General features: G+C 47.0%; 1 protein-coding gene and 1 long non-coding RNA gene across 3 annotated transcripts in view; one reads left to right on the top strand and one right to left on the bottom strand.

The window, feature by feature from the left end:
- The window catches only part of SLC38A6 (solute carrier family 38 member 6), a 117,133-nt gene extending 106,750 nt beyond the window's left edge, over positions 1 to 10,383 (top strand). For both annotated transcript variants that reach the window (XM_029598158.1, XM_029598157.1), the window contains one exon: positions 10,087 to 10,383. In XM_029598158.1, coding sequence (XP_029454018.1) covers positions 10,087 to 10,281 — 195 coding nt within the window. In that variant the 3' untranslated portion in view covers positions 10,282 to 10,383. The remainder of the gene's footprint in view (positions 1 to 10,086) is intronic.
- LOC115089831 overlaps positions 1 to 23,836 on the bottom strand; it is a 63,879-nt gene that overhangs the window by 14,688 nt on the left and 25,355 nt on the right. The gene's annotated exons all lie outside the window — the stretch shown is intronic.

Raw genomic sequence — 23,836 nt, 5'->3', positions numbered from 1 at the left:
TTTCCTGAGAGACCTGCACAGATAACACTTTGGACTGCTATTAAGGGACTGGAACAATCTCTAGGATCTAAATTTGAAAATGTGACTGCAGTTGTTGGGCAAATTCAAAATCAGGATGTAAAGGGTATCACAGAATGTATTTCTCTTAAGGAGAAACAGTGTGAGTCATTGGGCCAATGTGATGTGGCTTTGATTAAAGGCCAGGCATTTATCCAACGAAGATTAGAAGCTTTAGAGAATAATTCTAGGAAATTAAATTTAAGACTACTTAATTTTCCCAAATCGGTTAGTATTGCCCCAATTGAACTGCTTAGCAAATTTTATGTAGAGGTTCTTAAAGTCCCTCAGGCTTCAATTCCACCAGTTACTAAAGCTTTTTATATACCTTCCAGACAGGCTGCTTCATCACCGAGCAGTCCTTTACAACCCAATGCTTTAGATAATTTAACAGCTAGGCTCCAAGATTCCCAGATTGAAATCCAAGGTTGTGCTACTTTGTTTGTTGTATATGACTTAGATCTTGATCGAATATGAACCATGAAAATGTTTTTTCCATGCTCCTGATAAAAGTTTGCTTGGCCAAAGCAACTCAACAGACAGAAAGCCTTTATGATTAAAAGACATGTGATTGATATAGGTGCATCATTGTGTGTTGCTCTTTAAAGGGTACATTTACAGTAAAGCCTCTAACAGACCACACAAAAGCCAACCTGATCTTCAAACACAAGGTCCCCTCGTAGTTTCTGTTTGAAGATCGGATGGTTATATGGATAAAAACCATGCGGGTACTTGAAGTTGTCTCAAATGAGGGCATAAAACTCAGACCTTCTCTACACCTTGACATTTTTTAAACTTGGATATAGTGCATATGTAGTTAAGATTTCTCCCTGGGCCTAGTGACACTTCCGGGACCACCTTGCTTTACAGCAGCGTTGTGAAAGTATGCATGTACTTTTAGGAGGATTTAGCAATGCTACCCTTGTAATCCTTGTTTTTACCCAAGTAGATCCTGACTAAGCTTAAAAATTAATATATCTGAAAGGAAACCACTGCTATGATGATAAAAAAATAAATTCCTTTCAACATTCCTAGGCTCCTACAATATCTTGTGCCCAGTTTAAACATTTTTTATCCTGTCGTGCATGTAGATTTCACTTTCCCATTCAAGTTTTTCTGACCTGTATACTCGGGTTGTGTGCCAGCTGTCTAAAATATTGGCATTATAGGATAGCCATGTCTTTAAACCAAAAGATTCTTTACCATGTTTTTGGTATATCAGCCTGCGCTTGTATTTCCCTGCATACTGTACCAGTAGGTGTACAAACTTCACAGTACTGTATCTAGATTCCTTCAACGGGCTGCTGATTGTCTTGGCCCATTCCCCATCCGTTTCAGAATAAAAACAGTTTAAACCGGGATTGCTGATCCGCAGAAATGTTGCATCTTACTTCCCATGCGCATCATTCAAGAGTCAAAGATGCTGCTTTTAGGAGACTGTGCAGGTTTTCTGTAGAAGTTGCTCTATAGCTAGAACTGGGGTTAAATAAATAGATTTGAGGGGCTGAGTACTTAATATTTTTCTCATAGAGACAAGAAAGGAAAAACCACTTAAAACATCTGGCCCCTGCTGTTAGAAAAAGCGCAATCAAAATTATGCTGGTTCTCACACTTTCTGGAACATTTTCAAAATATTAATTCTTCAAATTTTCTCTTTAACCATTTCTTTATTAGAACAAGTTAATAAAACACATTTCTGAACAAATGTACCAGTTTTTTTTCTTTTACATGTTCTTTTGACAGCCTCCCCCATTTAATTACGTGTCTTCTGGCATACACTGACATTCGGCTTCACGTGCTCAGTTGTTTGAGGAGAGGGTTCCTGGTGTGAGGAACTGTAGAGCAAATCATGAGTGTTGTTTGACAGACTGCACATGACTTAAGTAATAAGGGGCTGTGAAGGCTTGCTCTCTGGGCCCTCAGTGGTGGATGGTTGAGTTGGTGTTGTCTTTCCGATGAGCCTTAAGATTTTCTCCTTCAGTAGCATTGGCTTCTTCAGTCCTTTCTTCTCCCTCTCTCAGTTAACAGTAACCATTTCCTCTTACTAGTGTGGCACAGGAACATAAGAAGCGCCATGCTGGGTCAGAAGAAAGTTCCACTGAGCCCAGCATCCCGTGTCCGACAGTGAGCAGTCTGGATCATCAGAAAGTACCTGACAGATCCCAAAGAATAGACCCAATTCTTTGTTGCTCACTCCTAGGGATAGGTCCACATGGCTAATGATTGTTTATGGACTTTTGCTGCAGGAATTTGCCCAAACCCATTTGAAACCCAGCTATGTTTTTCGATTTATTTTGCCAAAAGTGCATGTAGAATATAGATGTAGCTCACCTTCCATAGCCCTTACATGTGGGCCTTGGGGCATGAATTTTAAGAAGGAAATTGGGTAGAATGTGGTCCCTTCCTGTATGCAAACTACTCAGTCCTCTCCTTCTGTGTCCATCTTTTTTTTTTTCTTCTGCCCACCTCTTATTGACACTGATTTATTCATGTGACTGCCTGAACTGTTGGCTGTTTTTTCTTCTGCTCCATCTGCAGACCTCATCAGAGGGATTTTTATTAATCTAATTTAGCAAATGCCTATCCCAGCAATCCAAGGCAATGGTCAAGAGAAGTAGAGAAATATATTGTAAATGCAAATCATAAGCAAGTACATAATATAGTTACAAAACATGGCATTAAAATAGTAATGTACACTATATGCCGAATAAAATTAAACATACATTTTTGCATGCTTCAAACATGCTGTGGTTCAGGCTCATGCCATCAACCCATCTATGAAGTGCTGATATTCCACAATTGCTTTCATTCTGGAGTGCCTTAGTGTGATTACCATTGATTTAAAACAATCTATAACTCTATAGATTTGATGGCATGAGCCTGAACCACAGCATGTTTGAAGCATGCAACAATGTATGTTTAATGTTATTCTGCATATAGTGTACATTACTATATTTATGCCATGTTTTGTAACTATATTATGTACTTGCTCGTTATTTGCATTTATGATATTTTTCTATTTCTCTTGTACATTGCCTTCGATATTTGGGCTAGGCATTTGCTAAATTAAATTAATAAAAATCCCTCTGATGAGGTCTGCATGTTATGGCCCCAGGCCGTGCCCCGAGTCCTTCACTCACCTCGAGGCCAGCCCGGGCTGCTGCACTGCCTATTCAGCCTTCCCAGGCCTCAGCTGCGGCGCTCCCTCCTTGAGGGAGACGCCAGCGTCCCGTTGCGTCTGGCCCCGCCCCCTAGGCATGCGTGCGCACAGGGGTTCGGGATTTAAAGGTGCCAGCGTGGGAAACTTGGGGGACGTCCTCAGGATGACGTCAGATGCTGCAGGGTATTTAAACCCTGCAGCTTGGCCTAAACCTCGCCTCGCAACGAGGTTCGCTCAGTTCCCCTGAGTCACTAATTGCTGCTTCTGGACTCTGGTTTGTCTCTGCTGACTTCTGGCTTCTGACCTGGCTCCGTTCTCCTGACTATGTCTTCAGCTTCTGCCCCTGGCTTTGGTTTGTCTTCTGGCTTCTGACCCGGCTTCATCTCCTGACTACGTCTTCAGCTTCCGCTCCTGGTTTTGGTTTGTCTTCTGACCTCTGGCTTCCGACCTGGCTCCGTCCCACGACTCTGTCTTCAGCTTTCTCCAACTTCTGGCTTCTGACCCGGCTTCGCTCCTGGACTCCGACTTCGGCTTCTTCCACCACCTCAGATATCCGGTACTCGCTGGCCCAGAGGATTCTCTTAAGTCCCAGCAGTTCGGGCTCTCACAGGCTCCTCCCGGGGGAGCCGCGGGCTTCCGAGGGTGAAGACTCTTCCAGCCTCCTGGGCCCAGCCGTCCTTCATCCATCTCTCCGGACACTGCCCAGATCCTTGGTCGCATAGGGTCCCGCCTATGTCCAAGAGGCCCAGGTTCCTACGGGCTCCTCCTGGGGGGACCCCGGGCTTCCAGTAGTGAAGTCTTCTCCAGAGTCTCTTCAGTGCCGCCTCCCGGCTGTGATGCTTCCTGTGGGTTACCACACTATTCCATCTACTGTCTCAGCTGGCCCAAGAGTCCATGACCGTAACACTGCAGATATAGATATATATTGTATATGTATATCTGTATGTATATATATATGTATGTATAAACACACACACACATGTAGTATATAATCAACCCATACAGTTCTGCTTGGATATTGGATAAGGTCAGACTGCTTGGCGCCAATCACAGGGCAGAAATTCTCTTATGTTTAACCATGTATAACATATAACTGTTTATTCTACATGTGCTTTTGGCAAAAGAAACCAAAACAACCCTTGCATCTAATGAATAGTTTGAAACTTTTTTTTTTTAATGGATTATTTATTTCAGAGAATCATATCAAGGTTAACATATTGCATGAGTAATTTTTAGCCTCATGCATGTCTTCACCATGTCATAAAGGTTACTATCTAAAGGTAATTAATTTTTAGCTTTTGTCACACAATATTACTAGTTAAGCTATACATCCTTGTCCTCTGAATATAGTAGTCAATGTAATTAGCTAAGTATTGAAACTGTGTGCTGAAATTCAGCGCACAGTTTGTTAATGCACAAACTAATTTTTTTTTTAACTAAGGATATAGTAAGCAAATGGTGTGCTAATGTAGCAGGAGTTAAAAAAATGCACACAAATCTGAAAACATGTTCAAACAAAAGGCTTAGCACACAGAAAAGCAGGACTTGTATGCATAAATCATATTCTATGCACAGAAAACACAATTTATGTGTACAAAGCATGTTTTCTGTGTATAAAATACTAACTTACAGATTCCACCCTAGAATTCCAGCCCATTGATACTAGCGCTTGAAATTTTACTTCATCTCAGAAAAGGAATACAATTTCCAGTGCTAAAAAAAAAAAAAAAAAAAAGTTAAGCCAGTGCACGTCTCTGCATTGGGGAGCAATTGGGGTGCCTTCGTTAGCATGGGATTTCCCTGCTAGGGTGCTAAGTAGGGCATGCAGTTTGCTGCACACATTTGTGTTAGGTTTTTTTTTGTTCATAAAACTGCTGTATCAGAAACATATTTTGTAGAAAAAAGAATGGGCCTGATTTTCAAAAGCATTTACACGCATACAATGGGTTTTACACACTTTACCCCTGTAAGTGGGCTTCTGAAAATTGTTACAATGTATGCCATCGAATTGTCTAAAGGATTTACTCAGCAAGTGCACTTTACATTTATTTATTTATTTATTTAAAACATTTCTAACCCTTGGACTGCCAAAATACTAATTGGGTACGGGAAGAGACGAAGGTAAAATGAAAGAGCGATGAAAACGAAAACAGGAGGGAAAGGAAAAATGCCCTACTGTTTGGGGCGTTGGTTGGTGATTTTTTTTTTACGTTACGTTGCTTGTTCCAGGGCCTCCGGCGTTGGGAGGCTAATGCCATTTTGGGAGGCATGTGTTTCTTCCTGGTTTCGTGTTGGTCCCCGGGCCTCCTACCGGGTGAGATACGCCTCATATCTGCTTTGGTGCCTCTGCACTACGTCAAGCGGCTGGCCGAGCTTAATAACACTTGATATCACACAGTGTATTGCCGCGAGTTACTCATCAAACTCCTGGGGCCCTAATAGAAGGGATCATTCGCTCGGAAATGGATGTTCTTGCAAGCCTTTTCCGGATTGCTGTTATTTCAACACATATGGGAAGGGAGCAGTGATGTGCTCTGAAGGGACGGCCTGGTGGCGCTCAATTGCAAGGGAGCATGGTGAGGCATCAGACATGAACACCACGACAACCCCCGGACACGGGCCTTCCAATTGCCGGGTTCATTTATGGTGTTGGTTGTTCTGAGAGACCTGTCTCCGGATCCTTTGGAGTTATAAGTTCTCTGATTGCATGTTTCGAGGTCTTGGAGACGTGGACCCCTTGTGGAGTACCGGTTTCATTATATTGCTTAGTTACAAGTTTCTACTAAACGTGGGGATGTTATTCTTTCTGGCACTTTGGGGAGAGGCTGTTCTGTCGGAAGGGTTTTGATTTTTTTTCTTTCCTTTATTAGCTCATGGAGTGCCGATGTCATCCACACCTGCAGGCCCCTTGTTTCTCGCGGTTCAGGATCATATCATAGGGGATAACGGTTTCTGAGGGCAGGGGGTGCGGAATAGCAGTGGGTGGGGGGGGGGGTTGGGAGTATATCGTCAAACGTGATCCACTGGGGGGGGGTGTTTGCTTGATTAGGTATGGTGGGGGAAATGGATGGGATGGGAGGGAGGGGGAGGGGTGTGGGGTGGGGGGGGCTTGGGTGGGACTTGGGGGCTTTCTGGATTATGGTAGATGGGAGGGGATGGAATTTAGGGAATGGGGATTTCTTCTTCTTATGAGCATGAGTGGGAGGTTCGATTCTAAGGGGGAGCTGGTCCTGCTGGGACGGCCAGCTCTCTATATACAGCAAGAATGTAATGTCCTTTTTCGATTTTTTCTTCCGGAGAATGGTTAATTCCGGGCCTAAAATACTGTCTTGGAACGTATGTGGTATAAATTCCCCTGTGAAACGATATAAGATATTACAGGTCATGAGGCGCCACTCTGCAGATTTAGTCATGCTTCAAGAAACTCATTTATCAGATGAAGAACATGCAAAATTAAAGCAAGGGTGGGTGGGTGAAGTGTATTTCGCATCAACTTCCTCTCGATCGGGGGGTGTGGCGCTGCTGGTGCGGAAGAATATTCCCTTTCAGGTTTCTAATGTGTTCAAAGATCCTAAGGGGAGATATCTGATTGTGGAGGCGGAACTTTATCATGTCCCCTTAGTATTTTGTTGTGTGTATGCCCCTAACTCTCAGCAGGCCAGCTTTTATAGAAGCTTACGTCAGGCACTGCTTCCCTATGTAGATCGCCATCTGGTGGTGGGAGGAGATTTTAATGCCTTGAAGGACCCACTCTGGGATAGAATCTCCTCCACACCTGGTTCTGGGACCTCTAGTAGAGACTTACTGGCGTTGGAAACTACTCTCCATTTGGTTGACTCGTGGAGAATGCTTCATCCATTTGATAGGGAATTCTCACATGTAGCGCGAGCACATGCGACCCAATCCCGCATCGATTATTTTTTTGTGAGCACATCCTACTTTTCGCAGGTTCTTTCTGCGGGGATCGGGGATGTTTTAATCTCCGATCATGCTCCGATCTGGTTGGTGTTACAGGCTAACCCGATTGATCGTCGGGAGAGACAGTGGAGATACCCATATTTTTTGGCTGAGGACATGGCTTTTCAGGCACACCTCAAAGAACGGTGGGAGGACTTTGCAACCAATAATGCACAGCATCTGGGGGACCCAGTCTTGTTTTGGAACACAGCAAAATCTGTTTTGAGGGGTGATATCATTTCTTATATTGTACATTGGAGGAAGTCTGTTGACAGCCGACTTTTAAAACTTAATGGCCAGCTTCATAAGGCAAAGGCTGCGTTAATAGCTACCCCCTCTGCACGACACCGCACTTTGTATGTCTCCTTACAGACTGAGATCAATTCCTTGTTGCATCAAAGGGCAAAAAAAAGCATCCAGTACTATCGTTTTAGACTTTACCAATATGGACAACGGACCGGGAAAATGCTAGCTTCCCTGGTAAAATCAGTGGGAGGGTCACGCCATGTTTCGGCTCTGAAAACTGAGACGGGCCGCGTAGTTAATAATACTCCAGAGATCCTAGCCACATTCCAAGATCATTTTGCTACTTTCTACCAAGCCGGTACCTGGAATCAGGACCGCTGGGATGATTTTTCTGCCCGAATAACGCTTCCCTCGATCACCGTGGCACAGCAGCGATGGCTCAATGAGCCTATTACGCAGGAGGAAGTTAGGAAGGCCATACAAAAAGCCAAAAAACTGAAGGCTCCAGGACCCGATGGCTTTAGTGCCGAATTTTACAAATGTCTGGTACAACCGTTGACTAGTCTTCTTCCAGAGGTGTTCTCGAGGCTGGTGGAACGGGGTGCCTTCCCTCCTTATGGTAATGTGGCCCATGTGACCCTAATCCCCAAACCTGGGAGAGACCCATTGGAACCTACGGCTTATCGGCCTATTTCGCTGTTAAATGTGGATAACAAGTTGCTGGCTACAATACTGGCCGATCGATTGGGGGCATTGTTACCCAATCTGGTCAAACCAGGTCAGGTGGGATTCGTCAAGCGTAGGTATGCCCTGACAAATATTCGTTGGATAACAGCGGCAATGACCTTATGTCGTAGATCCAACATCCCCTTTTTGGTAGTAAGCCTAGATGCTGATAAGGCTTTTGACAGGGTCGAGTGGGGGTTTTTATTTCAAGTTCTTACGGAAATGGGGTTTGCGGGGTTTTTTTTGCAAGCTATCCGCTTACTCTATAGTGACCCTCAGGCGCGGATTTCGGTGAATGGAATGCTGTCTGCTCATTTCTCCATACACCGCGGTACTCGGCAGGGTTGTCCGCTATCCCCTCTTTTATTCCTGCTTACCTTAGAGCCCCTTTTACTAGTACTGCAGGCAACACCCGCTATCAGGGGAATACAGTTTTCTTCCCAGCAGAAAAAAGAGATCTATAAATATTCGGCTTTTGCCGATGATGTCTTGGTCTTCCTCACCTCTCCTGCCCGCTCCCTGCCCACTCTTCTAGACTTATTTGGAGCGTATGGACTATTTTCTGGCCTATGTATCAATTGGAATAAATCAGAGGCGCTTGGATACCCGCCCACATTGATTGAAACCTGGCGGGGAAATTTCCCCCTGAAGGCAGCTGGGAGTTCCTTTAAATATTTGGGGATTTTCATTTCTACAGACCCGACCACGATCTACTCATTAAATGTTCCTCACCTACTTGCTATGACGCGTGACAAACTGGCCTTGTGGGGGGGCCTCCCTCTTTCGTTGGGCGGGCGCATCAATTTGTTTAAATTAATCATTTTGCCAAAATGGTTATATGTCTTACAAAATTTTCCCTTTATGCTCACGCGGAAAGATTTGGGGAATTTTGATACCCTTTTGAGAACTTTCCTCTGGAAGGGGAAGAAAGCGCGCATTTCGTTGCGATGGTTGAAGTCCAAGTGGGGGTCTGGGGGGATGGGAGTCCCAGACTTGCTTCGATATTCAGTGGCGGCGAGTCTGCGAATAGTCCGAGAATGGATTTTGGGGACTTCTAACTTGGTAGTTCTGCTGGCCGACCAGACGTTACTAGATCCGTTGGATCCCCATTATGTCCTTATGTGTCCTAACCGGGAGTTGGCCATTTCGGTCCGACAGGACCCGCTCATAGCGCCATTACGGCTCGCCTGGCAGCTGATGACTAGACAGCTGGGCACCTCGCCTTGCTGCGCCTATCTGGCTCCTATACGGGGAAATCCAGAGTTTACTCCGGGCTCTCAAAATTCGGTTTTTCGTCATTGGGAAGCTAAGGGGATCATGTTAATGGGCCATCTGATTGACCCTACTGGAACGCCTTACTCCTTTCCTGATCTTCAATCACTTTATGGGTTGGTGGGCACCCACCTATTTGGGTATCTGCAGATTAGCCATTACTGGAGAGCGATCCCAGACGTACATAAATCTCTCCCACACCTTCACACGCTTGAAAAATTTCTTAAATTAGGTAGTTCTCATGTGCCTCCGCTGTCTTGTTATTATCAAAATCTTTTGCGGGGGTTAAACGATGACATGTTTTCAACGGCAGTGAGTAGATGGAATCGGGATGGGGTCTTTCAGGTGCCCATTGGGGTCTTCCGATCCAGCATGCGCTCGCTTACCCGCACTACCAATAACATGTATTATCGAGAAATGCAGGTGAAGTTGCTGTATAGGGCTTATGTTACCCCGCAGATGGCACATTATGCAGGGTTGATTCCTGATGCACAGTGTCCTAGATGTCGATGTATGCCGGGTACTTTCACACATGTTTTTTGGGCATGTCAAGTGCTCCAACATTATTGGGGGCGAATTGTGGGATATTTGAATGCATTGCTGAATGTCACTTTGTCACTCTCTCCCTATCTCATTCTTTTTGATTGCGTTCCTCGACCACTGATTAGGAGATTTGGGACTCGCTGGTTTCTCCGCAAAGCATTTGCGGTGGGGAAAAAGTGTATATTGCTTGCCTGGAAGGCGACAGAGGAACCTTCTTTTTGGACATGGCGAATACATTTACATCGTATGATGCAGATGGATCACATGGCGTCAGCCGGTTGTCCACAACAGCGGGGGAAGTTTCTTCAGATCTGGCATGACTACATCCAGGCTTTACCACATCGTTCCCGGAGCCTCATTCTTAACCACTGACTTGCTGGGGTTGTATGGAATCCTCTACTCGTGACATTATCGAATATTGATTTCAGTATCATGGGCGGGTTGGGGAGGTGGGTGGGGTAGGGTGTCATGGAAGATTGAAATATCGGGGGACATGGGGATGACGGAATGTATAAAATGTTCATAGACCCCCGTTAATTGTTCTTCACCTCATCATTGGGGGGAGGGGGGGTGGGGGGGTGGGGGGGGAGAAAAAGAGATATTATTTGAACGTTTCAATATATTGTAAAGATTGCTGCTGGGGGTGGTGAAGTGTAACCCCTCCCCTAGCGGTATGGTTGTCTGTTTCGCCTGTTCAATAAAAAATTGTTTAAAAAAAAAAAAAACATTTCTATACCGGCCTTCATGAATGGGATTCATATCAGGCTGGTTTACATGGAACAGGGGAAACCAGCAGTAAAAATAAAACCAAGTAAACATAAATAAGAAAGGTCGAAAAATCAAAGTTACAATAAACAGGGGTATTGAACTTGGGAGCTAGTGTAGCTAGGAATAAGTGAAGTAGGAGTAAGAGCGATAGAGATTAACTAGGTAATTATCAACTAATATGTTATGAAATTAATAGATATTAAGTTCCTTGATCTGGGTATGACGAGTTAATTTGTGTTAGGGGAAGGCTTGGAGGAAAAGCCTCGTCTTAAGTTTCCTTCGGAAGGTGTGGAGGCATGGTTCCAGTCTTAGATCAGTCGGTAGTTTGTTCCAGAGGACTGGTCCTGCTGTAGAGAAGGAACGTTCTTTGGTGGTTGTTAGCCGGGTGGATTTGGTAGGTGGGACTTGCAGCATTCCTTTATATGCCTCTCTGATGGGCCTGTCTGAGGCATGGAGTTTGAGTGGAGCCTGTAGGTCTAGGGTGAGTTGTTTGTGAATGGTTTTATGTATTATGGTGAGTGCTTTATGTTGAATTCTGTATTTTATTGGCAGCTAGTGTAGGTTACGGAGGATGGGGGTAATGTGGGCGCTTCGGTTAGTGTTAGTTAAGATTCTGGCTGCTACGTTCTGGAGCATTTGTAGCGGTTTTGTTGCCGAGATGGGGAGCCCCAGGAGCAATGCATTGCAGTAGTCCGTCTTTGAAAATAGTGTAGATTGCTTAAATGGCTTAAATGGCTTTTGAAAATTGCTAGAATAGCATGTTACATTTACACCTGTATGGGCAAACAGCTGTGGGTAAAAGTGCGCTCTGCTGAGCGCATCTTATTACATTGGGCTCATAATTAGTTACAGGTCCATTACCCCACAAAAACACCAGACCTATACTAGGTGGAGGGGTGTGATAACAGGCACTAGTGGTGCAGGAATAAACACAAGGTGATGGGAAGATGGGGCAAGTCAGCTCATTTCTAGTGGATGTTGGAGGGATTTTTCCTTAAGCTTCACAACAACAGAAATCCTGAAACAGCTGTCCTATTATTATTGTCATCATGATTTCTACAGCGCATGCCAGATGGGTGCAGCGCTGTACAGAGAGGTAAGTTTATAACGGTCCCCATACATTAGGTGGTAGATATGTGCGTCAATAAAATGATGCCTGAACTTCCCGCACACAAATGTACCCGCTATGATTTTTATGTCTGCCGAAACTTTTCCCGAACCTGCCCGCGCGTGTGTCTGTATGCGTCTTACTTACAAAAGCATGCGCTGCAACTTCAAAGCCCTCCCCGGCTCTGCTTATTCCCTGGAAACTAGACATGCCGGCGTAAAGTTTAATCATGCATCGGGTGGCACGTTTGGAATAGGCCGTTTCCGCGGGTAAAGCACTGTTTCATCCTTGGCAGCGCCTGCTAAAACTACCCTACTCTTAATTTTATGCACGAGATTTTTACAGTCTCATTCAGTGTAATGCTGTAAGGACATGCGCACGTACTGAGACTTGCAAGTGCCTCCAGAAGAAGACACTCACATTTGAATACAGCAGCTAAACGGGTAGATGCATAAACGCTGCCCTGGATTTTCGTCTAGAACGGCCATTCATTCATTCCTCGTTCCTAAGGAGGTGGGGGCTGCGCCTGAGGAATGCGTCGAAAGGTGTCTTCTTCCCCCGCCCCTCCCCCGCAGGCAGCGCCTACGTCACGGCAGTATCCTGACCTCGCTGCAGCAGCAGCTGTTCCTAGCTCCTCCCTGTTTCTGTCACGGGGGGGGGGGCTGCCTGTAGCGTTGCCTTTCCGTCCCTACGTTTAACGGCCGCGGCAGATCTCCGCGTGCTGCGAGCGTTGGCGGGGGGTTACGCAGCAGCGCGAGGAGGATGCCAGGCCGCCGGCGACACCTGCTTTACATTTAAAGCTCGTTTTGCACATGATGTCACCCTCTGATTGTCTGCACTGTAAAGGTCAAGGCAGGGTGGCTGCGGGGAAGGTTTGCCTGGCCGAGCCTTTCCGGTACGGTTCATTAATGCTTTAACCAAACTGGCTTGCATTTTGGTCTTCTGAGGTGATGTAATTCGGGTCACAGAAGGGTTGACTCATCAGCCCCCCTTCCCCCAACCCTCTCACTCCCGCAGTGGTTTGATCCTCCATTTGGAAAATGTAGTGCTTTTCTGAAAATCCGTGCTTTTGTGAAAGGGGATATTCTGTGGGGTGCGTTGGAAGAGGCAGAAAGTTATTTGTGTTGGCCCAAAGAAAGATATTTAGAGCGCAAAAGAGGCAGAGACCCCCTATGCTGTCTATTACTAGTTGTCGTCCTGCCCAATCTACAAAAGGATTAATTCACCTTCCCAGTTATGTGCGTTTTATTAGCCTCCCTGACTTTTCTTCTCTAAATGGATATTAGATTTACTACTTCTCAAGGGAGAAGTAAGCTTGGGCGGCTCTCATTATTGGCTGGCAGAGGGAAAAATTCATTTTTATTTAATTGTCCCTCCTATGGAAAATCATGGAATCCAGCCTGTGCCACCTTGGCTCCTTTAACTCTATGGCGTTCCATTTGAATGGAAAATGAAAGAAGTGCCAGGAATAAGATTTTAAACGGTTCTGTTTTGAAGCCATTTCTTTCTGCTCTTAAAAGAGAAATCACCACAGCAGATTGCTGCACTTGTCTGCTTAAAACCAGCTATGACAGAGCCCACCTCAATGCACTCACTACCCACTCCTGCCCTTTCTCATCAATCATGTGTTATGCTTACACTCACTCCCACACACTTCCAGTACCTTTACCTATGCTGAACACATGCAACCAGACTCCTACACTCATATACATCAATCATGCTCACACAACATGAAACTATAGAAAAAAGCAAAGGAGACCAAAGTTACATAAACTAAAACTTGTGGAGTATACAGAAAAGAATAAAAGCAAGTTCCCTGTACGTACCAGGATCAGTCCAGACAGCTGGGTTATGCCTCCCCTCCAGCAGATGGAGTCAGAGAGAAAACTGAAAGCACCCCCTAGATATACTGGTGTGCCACCTGCGATCCCTCAGTATATTCTCTGACTCCAGCAGAACGAGAGGCATAACCTGCGGTCCTGGCCTGGTCAGTTTATTGGTACTGGGAAACATTTAAAAAAAAAAAAAAAAAAAAAAAAGGGACAAAGATCAATTGGTTTCTTCCCTCCTATCGTTTGTTTGTCTGTGTTAGTGTCTGGCGCAGCGCGGTTGGAGCTCATTGCGGGCAGGCAGGAGGGCAGTGTCCTCCTTAATTTCCCGGAGTACAGTGTCCTTGAACCTGGGGGAGAGCTTACCGGTGGGCCGGTCACCCTCCCCCCAATTCCAGGGGATTCAGCCCTGAAGGGGGTTTTCAAAAAAAAAAAAAAAAAAAAAAAAGTTTTGAAGTGGACTAACTCAGTCACTTAAGTCCTGTTGGGGACAGGCAGTGAACTACTTTTATTTATATATATTTATATATATTTATATCTTTTTTTCCCCTAACCCCGGCCTGCCAGCGTGTTCTTGGACCCGGAGGGGGTGGCTAGTTCACCCAGCGCGCTGTTTCTGTGAGGCTCCCCTCACCTTGCTTTTGGCGCCCTTTCTGTGTAGCAGCTCCGTTCGCTGCTCTGATGCCGCGGTCGTCTCTCTGCGTGTCCTGTGGGGGGGCGGGGGCGCGACTCTCCCGAGAGGGTCTCTGTCCCCGATGTTTTCCCGGGGGCGAGGGATCCTCTCGGGGGCCGAGCGCTGCCCGCAGCAGGTCTCCTCTCCCCTCTGCGTCCCGGCATCGCAGCGCTGCAGGCAGCATTTCTCCGGCCCCTCCTCCCTCGGGGAGGAGTGCGGCGGCCATCTTGGCCACGAGGCAGACTGAATCGTCAGCGTCGGAGGAGGAGGAAATCTCCCCTCCTCCCTCTCCTGGTGCCCAGAGCGCGAGCTCCCAGCCCGATTCGGGGATCCCTCGAGCCCCCCTATCTACAGATGCCCCGAAGAAAGATCGGAAGAGGGTGGTCCCCTTTTCGTCTGATTTTGTGCTTCTTATGCACAAAGCCTTTTTGCAGGCAGAATCCGGCTGGGAGGCAGAGGTGCCCACTCCCCCGAAGGTCCCCAGGACCACTGCCTTGCCCCGGGGGACCCAGCCGGGCGCGGGTTCCTCCGGGGGCCAAGGTCCCCGTCCGCGGGGGGGGGGGAGCTGCGGACCCGGAGGACTCAGGAGCCGTGCCGGAGTCCCCGGGGGCTTCGGACTCTTTGACGGCGGATACTCAGGGGGCCGTAGAAGGGGATGACCCCCAGGTGCTACGGTTGTTTGGAAAGGAGGAATTGAGCTTCCTTATTCTTCATGTGTTGCAGGAGCTAGAGTTAACGAATCCGCCGCAGGAGGCGGACACGTCTACAGGGGATATTGCAATGGCAGGGATTAGAGCTCCCCCGCAGACCTTTCCCTTTCACCACAAGGTCTTACAGATCGTTTCCAAGGAATGGGACCTCCCAGAGGCGTCCCTGCGGGTGAATCGGGCCATGGAAAGGCTATATCCCTTACCCAAGGAGTCTTTGGAGCTCTTGAAGACACCCGCGGTAGATTCGGCTGTCACGGCTGTGGTAAAGCATACAACTATCCCCGTGACGGGGGGTATAGCGTTGAAGGACCTCCAAGACCGCAAGCTTGAGGTTTTATTAAAGCGTATTTTTGACGTGGCGGCTCTGGGGGTCCGAGCGGCGGCTTGCAGCAGCCTTGTACAGAGGGCCAACCTCCGCTGGGTTCAGCAGCTGCTGACCATGCAGGAACTCCCTCTGGGAGAGGCTGAGCAGGCGAATTGTGTTGAGGCGGCGGTCGCTTATACTGCGGATGCCCTGTATGACTTGTTACGCACATCGGCTCGCATTATGTCCTCGGCGGTCTCAGCCAGGAGGTTGCTGTGGCTCCGTCGTTGGTCGGCGGACGCCAACTCCAAGGCGAGGTTAGGTTCCTTCCCCTTTAAGGGCAAGTTGCTATTTGGCGAGGAGCTGGACCAGCTCATTAAGGACCTGGGTGACAACAAGGTTTACAAGTTGCCGGAGGATAAGCCTCGGCAACCTCGGTCGTTTGGGAATGCTAGGGCTCGCTTTCGGGGGCAACGGCGTTTCCGTGGGGGAAGAGGGGGTTCCCTTCCCCAGCGGCAGCAGGCGACAAGATCCCAGGCCTGGTCTTCTTCTTCCTTTCGCGGCAGGAGGCCTCTACGCGGGGGCGCTTCCACAGGCTTTCCTGCCATTAAGCCCGCACAATGAAGGTGCGCGGGCCCACTCCTCCGTTCCCGTTATTGGGGGTCGGCTGTCCCGATTTTGGGAGGAGTGGGTCAAGATCACTTCGGATCAATGGGTCCTCGACGTGGTCCGGTACGGCTACGAGTTGGATTTTGTACGTCCCCCCCGGGATCTCTTCCTGGTATCGCCATGCGGGCCGGTAGAAAAGCAGGTAGCTATCGCCCAAACGGTCGCCCATCTACAGGCTCTGGGGGCGGTGGTTCCTGTTCCGCGGGACCAGCTGCGGACGGGTCGGTACTCCATATACTTCCTGGTTCCCAAGAAGGAGGGCACCTTCCGACCCATTCTGGATCTCAAAGGAGTAAACAAGGCGTTGCGTGTGCCCCGCTTCCGGATGGAGACCCTCCGGTCTGTTATTGCGGCCGTCCACAAGGGAGAATTCTTGGCTTCTTTGGACCTGACAGAGGCCTATCTTCACATCGGAATAAGAGAACGGCATCAACGGTACTTGAGGTTCACGGTGATGGGGGACCACTACCAGTTTTGCGCCCTCCCCTTCGGGTTGGCCACCGCGCCGAGGGTGTTCACCAAAGTTCTCGTGGTGGTAGCGGCCTCCCTCCGCCGTCAGGGCGTCCTCGTGCATCCCTATCTCGACGATTGGCTCATTCGAGCAAAGTCGCAGGCGGCCTGCAATCGGGCGGTCTCCTTAGTGGTGCACCAGCTGCAGGAGTTGGGTTGGGTAGTCAACTTCCCGAAGAGCAGACTCGAACCGACCCAACAGCTGGAGTTCCTGGGAGCTCGGTTCGACACCTTGGTGGGCAAGGTTTTTCTTACGCAGCAACGCAGGGTCAATCTCATGACTCAGGTACGGCGCCTGTTGGAGCTCGAGATGCCCACGGTCTGGGATTATTTACAAGTCATTGGTCATATGGTATCTACTATGGAAATGGTACAATGGGCTTTTGCGCATATGCGTCCATTACAAAGAGCACTTCTATCTCGCTGGGATCCCCGCTCGGAGGAGTACGGGATAGAATTGCCTTTACTGGAGCCGGCTCGCTCCAGTCTCTCTTGGTGGCTGAATCCAGCCAATCTCCTGCAGGGGGTGGACCTCGAACCCCCGCCTTGGTTGGTGGTGACAACGGATGCCAGCCTGTCGGGCTGGGGAGCGGTCTGCCAGTCCCGTGCGGTCCAGGGCACCTGGTCAGCGCTCCAAGCGACTTGGTCCATCAACCGATTGGAGACCAGAGCGGTCCGCCTGGCCTTGCGGTGTCTCCTTCCCCTGGTACGCGGACGAGCTGTAAGAGTTCTGTCGGACAATGCGACAACAGTGGCGTACATAAATCGACAAGGAGGCACAAAAAGCCTGGCGGTAGCGACCGAGGCCGCGCTATTGATGTCTTGGGCGGAAAGGCACATAGAGCGTCTCGCAGCCACCCACATTGCCGGCGTGGACAACGTTCAAGCGGATTACCTCAGCCGGCAGCACCTGGATCCAGGAGAATGGGAGATCTCGTTGGAGGCGATGGCTCTCATCGAGCGGCGTTGGGGGACTCCGCGCTTGGACCTCATGGCGACTCGGCAAAATGCAAAGGCGGCTCGCTTCTTCAGTCGGAGGAGAGAGCACGCGTCAGAAGGAGTGGACGCGCTAGCACTCCCGTGGCCTCGTCACATTCTTCTGTATGTGTTCCCTCCGTGGCCCCTCGTAGGGAAAGTGCTAAGACGCATAGAGTACCATCGCGGCCCAGTGATCCTCGTGGCTCCGGAATGGCCGCGGCGTCCGTGGTTCGCGGATCTGGTCAATCTGGCAGTGGACGGCCCACTACGTCTCGGTCATCTTCCCAATCTTCTTCGTCAGGGTCCAGTATTTTTCGATCTGGCGGATCGTTTTTGTCTGGCGGCTTGGCTTATGAAAGGAAGCAGTTGAAGAAAAGAGGTTATTCGGACGCGGTGGTGTCTACTCTCCTTCGGGCCCGTCGGTCGTCCACTACGCTCGCCTACGCGAGGGTTTGGAAGGTTTTCCATGATTGGTGTGACACGACGGGTGCTTCGGCCAGACGTTCGTCTGTGGCGGATATCCTGATGTTCTTACAGGACGGATTGAAGAAGGGGCTAGCGTATAATTCGCTTCGAGTTCAGGTGGCGGCCTTGGGCTGCTTGCGAGGTAAGGTAGAAGGCTCTTCCCTTGCGAGTCATCCGGATGTGGCGCGGTTTTTGCGAGGAGTTAGGAACTTGCGTCCTCCCGTCCGGCTTCCCTGTCCGTCTTGGAACTTGAACTTAGTACTCCGTGGCTTGTGTGCGGCTCCGTTTGAACCTATTAAGGCGGCTTCCTTGAAGGATCTGACTCTCAAGGCTGTCTTCCTTGTGGCCATTTCCTCAGCTCGTCGGGTGTCGGAGCTTCAGGCTCTTTCTTGCAGGGAACCGTTTTTGCGCATTTCGGCGTCGGGGGTTTCTCTACGAACTGTTCCTTCCTTCCTACCTAAGGTGGTCTCCGCGTTTCATGTCAACCAAACGGTGGAATTACCTTCCTTCTCGGAAGAGGACCTGCAGTCTTCTCAAGGTAGGGACTTGAGGCGTCTGGATGTCCGGCGGATTCTTTTACGCTATTTGGAGGTTACCAATGACTTTAGGAAGTCAGATCACCTTTTCGTGTTGTGGAATGGACCCAAGAAGGGTCTTCAGGCTTCCAAAGCTACGATCGCACGCTGGTTAAAGGGTGCTATTGTGGCCACGTACGTTGGATGTGGGAAGCCTATTCCTGCTGGGCTTAAGGCTCATTCTCTACGTTCTCAAGCGACTTCATGGGCAGAGAATCATTTGGTCTCTTGCCAAGAGATATGCAGGGCGGCCACATGGAAATCTTGGCATACTTTTGCCAGGCATTATCGCCTGGATGTTCGTGGTCCTCCTGCGGAGTCCTTTGGGAGCAGTGTGATTCGAGCGGGACTCTCAGGGTCCCACCCCAGTTAAGGCGGCTTGGGTACATCCCAGCTGTCTGGACTGATCCTGGTACGTACAGGGAAAGGAAAATTAGGTTCTTACCTTTGCTAATTTTCGTTCCCGTAGTACCATGGATCAGTCCAGACGCCCGCCCTTAGTAATTCTGGGAGTCCGCTCGTGTTCCTTTTCTGTGTTTTCTTCCATTACAGTTTGTATTGTATTGTATTGTAATAGATACCACAGTTTCGAGGTGCAGTGTCTCCGTTCCTCGTGTTTTATTGTTCACTCTGTGGTGTCCTGTTTGTTATTTCTGGTTTTACCTGTTCTCAAGGAGGTTTCTACTTGATCTGAGCCTTTAGGTCATGCTATTGATCACAATCCTTTGCCATTCTATTGGGGGTACAGTTGAAGGTGATTCATTTCTTATTTCTGCTTTGATATCACATATACTGAGGGATCGCAGGTGGCACACCAGTATATCTAGGGGGTGCTTTCAGTTTTCTCTCTGACTCCATCTGCTGGAGGGGAGGCATAACCCAGCTGTCTGGACTGATCCATGGTACTACGGGAACGAAAATTAGCAAAGGTAAGAACCTAATTTTCCTATACTTTTTGGTGCTTCTTGTGAGTTTCGTGGCTAGCCTTTGTGTTGAAGTACCAAGACAGATAGACAAGAAAGTATCGGCTAGGGGTAATTGGGTCAGCTATAATATAATAACCATACACTACAAAATGTTCTGCCAGATGTAAGTCTTGATGTTTTTAGACTTCGTTTTGGAAAGCATGCACACATGTTTATCTTGCTAATTCTCAGATTTAAAAGATCTCGTCTGCTGGTGTCCTTTTTCTGCCTGAGGAGTGTGGGATCCCTGCAGCCTCGTCATAATTTGGTGGCACCGTTGCCACTGCTTGTGTCTTCTTTCTGCTTGCAAGATGTAGGACGGACACCTCCCCCCCCCCCCCCCCCCCCCCCCCGAGGCTCATCATTAAACTGCTGCCAGGTTTTGTATGTGGATGCAGAGGGAGGCAGCCGCAGGGGTGTTTGCGGAAGCACTTTGCTTCCGTCCCAAAATGTCACCTATGGCAAACCCCTCACCCTACCTAAAGATAAAACTGCCCATCTCACATTGATGTCTCTTTTCTCTTGCACCTGTATGTAAAGGAAGCTGGTGCTCTCTGTGATGGGTTCACGTGTGTCTCTGCTCCCTTCCTCCCTTTGTTTTAAAGTTTGGAAGAGAAGCTGGTGGGGTTCCCAGTGCTTCTCCAGCTCTTCTTCTGACATAGGAGTCCTCGCCAAGTCCACATTGCCTGCTCGGTGGAGAATGGTGCCCCACACAACATTTTTGCTAACGTAGGTGGGCTTTGGGTTTGAAAAGCTTGGGAAGCACTGCTGTAAAGGATGGGTGGCTAAAGGCTCCTGTTCATTTTGTGCCTGCAATTTGTGCAGGCTGAAGGAGGGGGAATAAAAAAATAGTGCACATTTTCTCGAAAATGCCAAATTGCGTGCTGTTTTGCTCTCATGACCTGAACATGCCCAAAGGAACAGCCCTTTTTAAGGCAGCCAAAAGTACCTGCACACACTGTTTCTGCCAATCCGGGAACAATTTTCAGACAGTCTCATTTACCTGAGGAAATCACTCTTTTATTTACCCATATTAATGGCTTAAAGAAAAAAAATATTTACAAAATGCTTTACTGTTGATAACTAAGATATTAATCACAAGTTATTAAGTCATGTAGCCATCTGCGTGACTTCATGAAGTAAGCTTTTAAGTTTACTTTTAGCATCATTAACCAGTTAAAGTCGTTCTGTTATTTTGCCATTCTTATACCGTACAGGCTCGTGCTAATCTGGGTTATTTATTTACTAAACTTGCTTTTCTAATATCGCCATAGCTGGACTTGGAACCTTGAATACTGCAACACCTCTTCCTCTGGGTATTACGGTTTCTTCAGCCAGAGAAACAGCATTCTGCACTGGGACTGACAGGGTTAAAAAAAAAAAGGCAAATTAGCTCCTGAGCTCCACATTGTTCTGATTATAAAGCATTGTAGAACCAATGAAGATCCGAGCTAAAGAGTACAGCACGGACAATACCACATCTAAAAAGGTCATCATTTATAATCCAGTGGAGCATAAAGTGTTTAGCGCCTACACATATTTGATTTGTGGGTGTGTGTTTGTGCGCGCGCTTGATATAAGGTTGATATCTGGATCCTCTTTGTAAGGAATAAACTAATCCAGTCCTAGATTTACCCTATCACATGCATGGTCCTGAAATTCAGATTTTCCCATTGAGTTCCCTAAGAAAATCAGAATTACAATTCCCATGCATGCCACAAAGTAAAACCAGGCCGGGATTACCTTGTTCCTTAAGATATGAATCCAGGTGGCAATTGCTGTTCCTTCTAAGCTGTGCGCGTGTGCCCGTGCACAGGAAATCCCAATATTATTTACAGTACACTGGCTTTTGGTGCACAAATTTGAACTTAGTTTATAAAAAATTGCACAAAAAGAGAAAAACTTTGCACTTGCATTCTTTCGCAAAGTTGAGGGAACATTGGTGGCAACCCACCTGGAGACTGCATCCTGCAAGCTGCTTCACAACTTACAAAGGGTTGTTGGTACATGTGTAAAATGTGAGCAGAGCCAGCAATGTCTTAACTTTTCTACAAGATCATGATGCCAGGTCTCCCGAATGTAGTGCCAAAGCCGTCTCAGTTGGGGATGGCGGAGGGGAGCAACATTCCAGAATTTTCCAGTTCTTTTCTAAATAATATGTTGACATTTATTTTCAGATGTGGTCATGTGGTTTGATTGATACTCATCCAGAAAATACAATATTTGCTGCTTGATGTTTGAAAAATCCTGGAAATTAATCTTGAATTTGAGAGTATACAGATGACCTCGGTAAGCTTTGTGACTAGTTTCATGCCAAACCTCTTAAAACAAAACCTTGTTATTTGGCCTGCAAGTGTGAGCACACATTTTCCAGTGTACTGCTGTAGGAGAAAATCATTGTTCTTGACACTATAACCCCCTTAACAAAATTTAAAAAACTGGACAGATTTCATAGGTCCAAACGGATCTGAACAGGACTCTCGTGTTCAAGCTATATTCAGCTAATACTGAAATGTAAAGCTTGAAAAAGCTGTTTGGGCATTATAAATTCTGATGCAGTCTTGATTGTAAGAAAAGATAATGTGAATTATTTTCAGACGTTTCTGTTAGTGAGGGTAGGAAAGACTGGAGGTCTGCCAGGTATTTGTGACCCGGACTGGCCACTGTCAGAGACAGATGCTGGGTTCGATGGACCTTAGTCGTCTTATTGGTTGGAGAGCAATATGTGTGTCTTTCAGTCCAAATTAAAACAGAATATTTATTTTGGCAATTTATATAGCACTCTAAAATAGGGTGCTATACAACCTGTTACATAAAGATACAAGAAGTCTCTGACCTCAAGAGTCTAAGTGGATAGGGGCAACAGGAGATAAAGTGACTTGACCAAGGTCACAAGAAGTATCAATGAGAAAGGCAGGATTTGGATGCTCATCTCCTTATTCCTAATACATTGCTTTAACCCCTCACTCTACAATGTACTTTTGTCAGTTTAATGACCATGAGAAAGGATTATACATCCTATAGCCCCACTAGTGGTTCTTGGGACTTGTTCTTAACAAGTAGTGGATTCAGGCTATGAAATGGCCATAAAAAAGATATAGTTGCAATGGAGAAGGTACAGAGAAGGGCGACCAAAATGATAAAGGGAATGGAACAGCTCCCCTATGAGGAAAGACTAAAGAGGTTAGAGCTGTTCAGCTTGGAGAAGAGATGGCTGAGGGGGGATATGATAGAGGTCTTTAAAATCATGAGACGTCTAGTTCGGGTAAATGTGAATCGGTTATTTACTCTTTCAGTTAATAGAAGGATTAGGGGGCACTCCATGAAGTTAGCAAGTAGCACATTTAAGACTAATCAGAGAAAATTCTTTTTCACTCAGCGCACAATTAAGCTCTGGAATTTGTTGCCAGAGGATGTGGTTATTTAATGCAGTTAGTGTAGCTGGGTTCAAAAAAGGTTTGGATAAGTTCTTGGAGAAGTCCATTAACTGCTATTAATCAAGTTTACTTAGGGAATAGCCACTGCTATTATTTGCATCAGTAGCATGGGATCTTCTTAGTGTTTGAGTACTTGCCAGGTTCATATAGCCTGGATTGGCTACTGTTGGAAACAGGATGCTGGGCTTGATGGACCCTTGGTCTGACCCAGTATGGCATGTTCTTATGTTCAGTAAAGCCATGTAAAGTGACTGAGTAATTAACTGAAAATAGGAAACTAAGTTCTTAGTTCCAAGCAGAGGTTGAAACTATGAAAATTTCTGGGTCACTTAAAACCTGCTGCTGGTCCAGTCCGAAGAGGAGTTGCTGCTGCTGCTGATTGGGACTGCTCCATGCCACCAAAGGAAGGAGGCTGCAGGGAGGAGAACGAGACAAAATATATAAAGCTAATCTTAGATAACCAATAAAAAAATGATCAATAAATAAAGCAAGAAGGCAAAAAAAAAAGACAAAGTAAAAAATGGAACAAACAGACAAAATCAAACTGAAACCTAAGCAAACCCCCCCCCCAAAAAAAAAGCAAAAAGTGAAAATGAAGAATAATTTTTTGCCCTGGCTCCTAAAGATTTAGACTGGTCCTCACATTTTCTAAATATCTTTCCATTCCCCTGTTCCAACTCAGTATATTCCCCAATATTGCTTTAATTTAAAAGGGCGCTCAGCTCTTCCATGATGTGAGAGCCTTTTACATGGCATACACATGAAATCTGTTTTCCAAGTCAATAAGTTAGAAGAAACTATTTATTTACCGAATCCTAAAAAAAACACACACACACACACAAACATCTATGCTGTCTGTTTGCTTTTTTGTGGATGAGTGGTGT

Source organism: Rhinatrema bivittatum, chromosome 4 (genome assembly GCF_901001135.1).
Source record: "Rhinatrema bivittatum chromosome 4, aRhiBiv1.1, whole genome shotgun sequence".
Taxonomy (NCBI): Eukaryota; Metazoa; Chordata; class Amphibia; order Gymnophiona; family Rhinatrematidae; genus Rhinatrema; species Rhinatrema bivittatum.
This window is presented reverse-complemented; position numbering and strand designations above follow the sequence as displayed.